The sequence below is a fragment of the Aulostomus chinensis genome, chromosome 24 (genome assembly GCF_037954235.1).
Source record: "Aulostomus chinensis isolate RoL2024-O1b breed Wild chromosome 24, RoL_Achi_v1.0, whole genome shotgun sequence".
In the NCBI taxonomy this organism is placed as follows: domain Eukaryota; kingdom Metazoa; phylum Chordata; class Actinopteri; order Syngnathiformes; family Aulostomidae; genus Aulostomus; species Aulostomus chinensis.
In genome coordinates, this window is record NC_141343.1 from 10336070 (window position 1) to 10343320 (window position 7251).

The 7251-nt window shown below is 41.7% G+C and overlaps 3 protein-coding genes across 4 annotated transcripts in view; 2 read left to right on the top strand and 1 right to left on the bottom strand.

Moving 5' to 3' along the window:
- Nucleotides 1–2158, bottom strand: part of slc24a2a (solute carrier family 24 member 2a) — a 58816-nt gene extending 56658 nt beyond the window's left edge. The window contains exons 1-3 of the mRNA XM_086197657.1: nucleotides 1996–2158; nucleotides 1660–1766; nucleotides 723–835 (exon numbers count right to left, since the gene is read on the bottom strand). The gene's annotated coding sequence lies outside the window, so the exon portion shown is untranslated. The remainder of the gene's footprint in view (nucleotides 1–722; nucleotides 836–1659; nucleotides 1767–1995) is intronic.
- A 229-nt stretch (nucleotides 2159–2387) lies between these two features.
- On the top strand, nucleotides 2388–4809 carry rpl34 (ribosomal protein L34). Of its 2 annotated transcripts, none has more exons than XM_086197668.1 (5): nucleotides 2388–2475; nucleotides 2907–2978; nucleotides 3092–3191; nucleotides 4391–4494; nucleotides 4684–4809. In XM_086197668.1, exons 2-5 carry the CDS (start codon nucleotides 2914–2916, stop codon nucleotides 4766–4768), a joined length of 354 nt encoding a protein of 117 aa, XP_086053794.1. In that variant the 5' UTR covers nucleotides 2388–2475; nucleotides 2907–2913; the 3' UTR covers nucleotides 4769–4809. The 2 variants fall into 2 exon arrangements, with proteins under 2 accessions (XP_086053794.1, XP_086053795.1); XM_086197669.1 differs by lacking the exon at nucleotides 2388–2475 and adding an exon at nucleotides 2485–2623.
- Nucleotides 4810–5509: 700 nt separating this feature from the next.
- Nucleotides 5510–7232, top strand: ostc (oligosaccharyltransferase complex subunit). Its single transcript, XM_086197670.1, has 4 exons — nucleotides 5510–5867; nucleotides 6228–6321; nucleotides 6424–6621; nucleotides 6707–7232. Exons 1-4 carry the CDS (start codon nucleotides 5729–5731, stop codon nucleotides 6723–6725), a joined length of 450 nt encoding a protein of 149 aa, XP_086053796.1. The 5' UTR covers nucleotides 5510–5728; the 3' UTR covers nucleotides 6726–7232.
- Nucleotides 7233–7251: the final 19 nt, after the last annotated feature.

Genomic DNA, 7251 nt, shown 5'->3' on the forward strand with positions numbered 1-7251 from the left:
ACTGAGATATGCTCACGTTCTCCATCCCCTAGCGTTCGTTGTGCTGGGTTTATTTGTGTATTCTGGATCCGCGTGAGATGTTCAGAGAGGGGAGATGCTACTCCAAACGCAGAGCATCATCAACATGAGAATTACGTTTCAAACAGAGACAAACTACAGAGACAAGAATCAAACTGCAACATTTCATCCTTAAAAAAAAAAAAAAAAAAAAAAAGTCTCGTGATATTCGTCCCAGCAACGATAACGCACGCTTGTATTCAGTTGGTAATCTCAGGACACACAAGCGCCGAAGAAGGCGAAGAATTATAGAAAATTACCTTAAGACTTGTCTGGCGCAAACCTTAATTTTGAATGTTGCCAGTGACTGGTACAAGTTCGTACGTTTAGTTTAAGACCATATTCAGGTGTCATAAAAGATCAAACACTCAGTTGTAAAACAGTGTTTTCAGATGGAAGGAAACGGTGCTTAATAGGTTCTTTTCACTGTCGAAATGCCAACTCAGTGAAGGACAAAAAGTTTCGATGACTTCGACACCGTGTGCCAGGACACTCCGTTGTCACCGAACTTGGCCTCCGCCGCACGCTTCATCAAAAGGTTGCCAAGCTCTCCCTCTGTTGGCTGAGCTTGGCATACACACCTTTTTGATTGGGAGCCATTTTAAGCTTTTAGTGGTCTTATTTTTAGAGCAAGGTGTGTGTGTGTGTGTGTGTGTTGCAGATACCTGGGATGTGCTTGGAGAGAAAACATAGTTGTCCAAGAGCCATGAGGGGAGAGAGATGAGTCGGATGGATTGAAACCAAAAGGAAACCAACTCCGTCAGAAGTTTCGCAGGTTCTGCAAATGAATCATCATTGAATATTGGTACATTTGTCAAAACATACATGGTTTTTTTTCCAGCAAAGACATGGAATGTTTTTTTTTTTTTGAAATATCTAAATTTTATCTTAAAAATTCTGATGACAGCAGATATGATATATCTATCTATGTTGAGGAGTGGGCAGCACAGTGGTCCAGTGGTTTGTGCTGTTGCCTCACAGAAAGGTTCTTCATGTGCCTTTCATTTGCAAAAATATGTTTTAAGTTTAACTGTGTAATTTAAGAGCAGTCCTTTTTTTTATTCATTATATACACTGAATCAATTAACCCCTCACCTGCTTCTGCTAATTTGTTACCAATCTGGAACGTTGGTTTTTTTGGGGGGGAGGCCTTTTGTTTTGTTAGTTTTCTTTTTTTCCCATTGCATTGCATATGATAATGAAATAGATCCATCCAAGAAATTGGCCACCGAGTGTGGCACGGAACCCGTTAAATTTAGAGGAAGACCTGTTCAACGTAGCAAAAAAACAACAACAACTACAACAAAAAAAAACAACTCTATTGGTTTTAAATGGGTTTTTTTTTGGCAGAGGGGTATGCGCTTTTTTTTCCCCTCTGGATCAGACGTGCTAAAACGTTATCCCTTGGGGAGCCAAAACTGAAACGTACTGATTTCTAACTAATTATTGTCAGGAGTAGTCGTCTTATTCGGAGTAGCTGTCGTAATTTATTCATTGAATGTTACATCCGGTGGACCAAGGTGAACCTAATGGGGCCCCATGACTTATGAGTTAGAATATCTTAATATCTTGTTATGATTCATACGAACAAAATTCACTTACCGAATTGTATAACTTGCATTGAAGTTTATTGCAGCATTTGAGGATGAGATCCTGGGCTGGAGAATCTGTCCATGCCACCTCGCAGCCTGCCGTATCTCTGCTGCCATCTAGTGAAAAATTGATGCATCGTCTTTACATGGCGTCCTTAAAAAGGCCCCTTTCCCGCATAAGCCAAGACTCAGTCTTGGTGCGGGAAAACACACGTGTGCAGCTAATTAAATCAACCAGGGCAGGCAATTTTATAGAGACACGAGGTGCAATAGAAGAACAGATTTGGCAGAAAATCTAAAACTGTCATGGCAACTTGATAGTTTTAGATTTTCTGCTACAACTGACCTTCTTTTATTTCAGCGTCCTGCGCAAACCTTGAACAAAGGTGAAAGTCAGCAGTGACCTGGTCCGCAGAAACTCCTGCCTCCTGCCTGCGTCCTCACGGAGTCGAAGAGCCTCCCTTATCACTTCTTCATCCCCAAAGAAAACATGGTAAAATGGTAAATAAACACAGTTGCTCCTTGACAAAAACAAAAGTCTCAAAGTTTCAACAATTAAAAAAGAAAAATCGGTAAATTTTGTGTACCAGCATTGAAAGTGTCTTAAAAGCTTCAATTTTAACTTTTTTTTCTTACGTTATTATTGTAAAACGCTAAATTACAATCTTGATTACTCATTTTGAAGTAGTCCGTCATCGTTTTATGTCGGTTTAACCACCAGCAGGGAGCAGAGTAACAAACAGCAGCTTTCAAACATCCGACATGGAGGCGCTTTAACCTTTAAGTCCCGCCTACCAACTTCCTCTTCCGGTTGCGGCGATTGCAGGTATGGCTGCTTCTGTTTTCCCCCGATAAATTTAACTCGTCAATCCAGAGTAATCCTTTGTTTTAGAATGAATCTATTCTTTTTTACGTAAAAGTGATCCTAAGAGAAAATTACTCTTACAAAGTGCGTGTGGCGATTTCAGCCGATTGTGAGTTCTGTGTGGCTTTTTTTGACATTCTGTCTCAGGCTGTCGTAGGCCGCTGTCAAATGCTAAACCTTTATAGTTAAAGATGGAGCAACCCGAATTGCAGACATGTCAGTATTTGTCCTCATACGGCATTGAACAATGAGATTGTGAATCTTAAAAAAGGTCTAAATTTGTTTAAAAAAAAAAAAAGACTGGCTTCCAACCTGGGCGCCGGCGCTAGCAATATTAAGACGGACTAGCATGCTAGCATCATGTTTTTAACCTGTCTGATCCGTGTTTACAGCTTCAAGATGGTGCAGCGTCTCACATACCGCCGTCGGTTGTCCTACAACACCGCCTCTAATAAAACTAGACTGTGAGTACCACCGGTGAATGCGTCTGCTGTGGTTGTGACTCCGTTAGCATTATAGCTAACTGAGCTCATGTATAGCCAAGTTGAATACAGCGCCTGTGGTTTTTTGCCTGCAGGTCGCGGACGCCTGGTAACCGGATTGTGTACCTGTACACCAAGAAGGTTGGCAAAGCCCCCAAGTCGGCATGTGGCATCTGCCCAGGAAGACTGCGCGGTGTAAGTAAAGTCTTGTATCATGTGGAAGGCTCTTAGCTCGTCTCACCGGACCACCTAAGATTCATCACGTTAATATTTAGAAGAAATACTTGTGCAGAAATGATGCTCCTGCCTCCCTTCCTTTAAAGTAACTCAGGTATTTTCCTGCATGTGCAGTACAGTGAACCGAATAGTCTGTGTAAAGTGTAGTCTTATCTTGATTTATTTTGAAAAGCCTATCATTATACAGTGTCTAACTGCTTGAAAAGTTGAGATGGTGCAGGATTGACTTCACCCACCTCAGATAAAGACATATGTAGGAACTCCTGCAGCCATGAGACCAGAACACGGTTCACACTTGCCGGTAAAACCTTGTGTTCCTGAGGTCTCCCTCCAAGTAATTTGACTTTTCATTCAAAATGTCTCAACTACTCTCGGCCCCCCATCATCTTACGTTTGACCTCGGTGCCGCAGGAATGGAACCGATTGTGGACGTTGACTTGTTTCGTGATTTTTGCGAGCAAGGTCACTCACTATTTACCGGTGGTTTTGTTTAGAAAAGTTAAGTTTCTAAAAATCTATTAAACACGGTGAGAAATCCTGAAACCTTTCATGTTTCAGTGCAAAATCAAATTTATTTTCGTTACATCAAGGTGAATTGGATGCTGCAGTGTTGTGACTCGGTGCCTCACTTGAGCGTCTTTGCACAGTTTTAGGCTGGGCAATTAAAAAAAGTGATGTAATTGTAGTATGATTCACAGTATTTGAGGGAATGTTATTTTCACACTCACTTTTGTTGAGAAATCTATAGATGGTCAATGGCGTTATTTTGGGGGGGGGGTCCTCTATCCGATATTTTCGAACGTTTCAGAACACGATAGATTGGCAGCGCCATGTTAATTTGAACCTATTTTACACACATTTGGCCTTAAACAATTGTCGTGCCTTGCTGAGGTTTGACGATTTTGAGATTTCTCCATCTTAAGTGCAGATTGAGGCAGCCTTTTCAAATTTTGGGTGTTTCTTTTTCTTTTTGTGGTTTTTGTTTTTAACAACCAGTGCAGGCAGTTTGTCTGTGTGATTTACACATCCTTCTCCCTGTCTCTTGAGCTGCTTACTAGAACATTGGTACGGACTTTTAATGCAGGCGGAAGCTGCTTGATCTCCTCTAAGTGTGTCTACCTGTTCTGTTCTCACGGTTGCTGTATTCTGCCTCGTAGATTCGGGCTGTTAGACCTCAGGTTCTAATGAGGCTCTCCAAGACCAAGAAGCACGTCAGCAGGGCCTACGGAGGCTCCATGTGCGCCAAGTGTGTGCGTGACAGGTAAACAAACTAACATCCTTTTTTTTTTTCTTTCGCCCAAGAGATCATTTAAAAAAAAAAAAATAGAAATGCAGCTGTTTTTAACCTTGAGGACATGGATAGAGCCAGTGTGACGTGACCTTTGGCAATCCCCGATCGGTGATTCAACTGAACTGTTGTCTTTTTTTCTTTTTTCTTTTTTCTTCTCAGGATCAAGCGTGCTTTCCTGATAGAGGAGCAGAAGATCGTTGTCAAGGTGCTCAAGGCACAGGCACAGAGCCAAAAGTCTAAGTAAACTGTATTTGTACTGCCACAATAAAAAACATACAAACTAACTTCCTGTTGTCTTGTTATTGACATGTTGCATCTAACAAACATCACATTCGCTGCAGATACATTAGATTGCCGAACTCCATGTTTTAAGTGTTAGGACAGCTGTGCGGTAGCTTGACCTAACAACCTGAGTGCTGCAGTGCAGGTTCTTGAATAAAGGAAGACTTAAGCACTCAGGCCAAGTTTGATTTTGAAGACCAGAGCAATCCACCAATGACATGACAAACGTAATCAGAATGTAAAGCTTGGGCATTTCAACCACTTGAAATAGAAATGAAACGCTCAAGTCTGCAGTTATTAAGAGGACAGTGACAAGTAGACGGCTGTCTTCCTGAAGAGTCAACAAGAAAGAAAAAAAAGAAAGTGGAGGAAATGTAGGTACTTTGCGAAAACACAATAAATCCTCAAATGTACATAATACTTTATGACCGTCATGGTACGGCATAGTATCTGACGTGGTTTGCAGAAAATTGTCCTATTAAAAAAAAATAAAATCCAATTGACTCCATCATAGGAGAAGTACAAGAAATCAGTGACAGGAAATGTGAAATGTCATTCATTTTTGATGGATATAAGTCAAATTAATACATATTTAAATCAAAAGGCGTGTATTCATGATTCAGTCTTGGAAATGATTTAAGGGGGTGACGTCAAACTACCGCGACAATGACCGTCATTTTCAAGTCCGAAAAATTCGTCATGATCTTGACTTTATAATTTAAGGTTAAAGGCCGTGTTTCCTCATGCTGCAGGTAGAAATAAAAAAAAATGTGAATAGATTTTACTTTTTGCGAAGTAAAAGCTGTGTAAAACGTCGAACTCGCTTTACTTCCGGGACACGTCACCGTAGTCGCTGTTCAGACGTTTACAGAGCCAGCAGCTGCAGCTGTTGCGGAGACAGCAGGATCGATAGACACGGACCATGGAGACTTTATATAGTATACCGTTTGCTGTGCTCGAATGCCCAAATATAAAACTGAAGAAACCGTCATGGCTGCACATGCCGTCGGCAATGACCGTGTATGCAGTCGTTATTGTGTCCTACTTTCTCATCACCGGAGGTAAGCTACCTGGGCTAAGCTAACATCTATGCTAACCAGATGTGTTTTGATGACTTTGACCAACAACACGTCAGCTCTCTTTTACCGACCAACCGCAGATAACGTAGACTTGGTTCCACATTGGCAGCAGCAGCTTGCTTGAATTGACGTTTGCAAACACAGTTAAATCATGGAAGAGAGGAGTTTAACTTTAGCTAGTCTTAGACTTAGCTAGCATCAGATGGAGAGCATCTTTGCGTTTAGCTGAGGAGACGCTCTGTTGTCACGCGGGTGGATATTCTAAAAGTACTTACTGTTTAAGTCAGATTGAACAGTTGATACTGTTTCAGTATGATTTCTTATTCTTAATGTACTCCATAGGAATCATCTACGACGTCATAGTTGAACCACCAAGTGTAGGTTCAATGACAGACGAGCACGGACACCAACGGCCAGTGGCCTTCTTGGCTTACAGGTATGGAACCATCAACATTGAAAAGCGTTTAGGAGAATTAGACTGACTCGTGATACAGTTTTAAAAGTAAAGTCTCGACAATGCAACCGCATTTCTCTCTAGGGTAAATGGCCAGTACATCATGGAAGGACTGGCCTCTAGTTTCCTCTTCACAATGGGAGGCCTGGGCTTCATAATCCTGGACCGCTCGAACGCACCCAACATTCCCAAACTCAACCGCTTCCTGTTGCTCTTCATCGGGTTCGTCAGTGTGCTCCTCAGCTTCTTCATGGCCAGAGTGTTCATGCGCATGAAGCTGCCGTAAGTGGCCGCTTGGTTCTACTCATCCGTTTACCATTGAATAATCTGAGACGGCACTTTTACACATGAGCTTGTTGTTTTACAGGGGATACCTGATGGGCTAGGTACACTAAACGGCTCACTTCTACTGATCGGGATGGCCAGAAAGCATCACAACGATGGAAGAAGAGGTTCAGATTCACTGGTGGAGACATTTGACCTTTGACACCGAGGACTAAAGCACTGACCTTGCATTTGAAATTAGACCAGACTGTCAACTTCACCCTGGCTGTGTTTTAATCATGTCCACTAACTTGCTTTCCTCTTTTTAGCTTTGTCAGTATTCCATACTTAAAGCTTCCTGAACAGACTTCCTGGTACATGCAGCTCATTTTCATAGGGAGGGCACGGATATTTAAGTCTCACTCGACTGAAATTGCTGAGGGAAAGGAGGAACTGGACATGTCTGGAACAGAGCCATTGATTTGGAATCAAAATAATCTGTAAGGGACACTGAACGCCGTTTAAAATGTTTGTTTTTGTAAAGAAATTAAAAACAAAAAAACAAAACCCTGAAACCTCTTGGGGGAATTTTTGTATGATGATGAAATAAATCTCCCTTTTCAGAGCTCCTTGCACTCATCATGTGTG

Excerpts from the sequence above, each read along its gene's own strand:
- ostc (XM_086197670.1), top strand. The coding sequence starts at position 5,729 with ATGGAGACTTTATATAGTATACCGTTTGCTGTGCTCGAATGCCCAAAT. Across the intron at positions 5,868-6,227 it reads CTACTTTCTCATCACCGGAG|GAATCATCTACGACGTCATA; the intron begins GTAAGCTACCTG and ends TGTACTCCATAG. Across the intron at positions 6,322-6,423 it reads GTGGCCTTCTTGGCTTACAG|GGTAAATGGCCAGTACATCA; the intron begins GTATGGAACCAT and ends ATTTCTCTCTAG.
- rpl34 (XM_086197668.1), top strand. The coding sequence starts at position 2,914 with ATGGTGCAGCGTCTCACATACCGCCGTCGGTTGTCCTACAACACCGCC. Across the intron at positions 3,192-4,390 it reads GCCCAGGAAGACTGCGCGGT|ATTCGGGCTGTTAGACCTCA; the intron begins GTAAGTAAAGTC and ends TCTGCCTCGTAG. Across the intron at positions 4,495-4,683 it reads GCCAAGTGTGTGCGTGACAG|GATCAAGCGTGCTTTCCTGA; the intron begins GTAAACAAACTA and ends TTTTCTTCTCAG.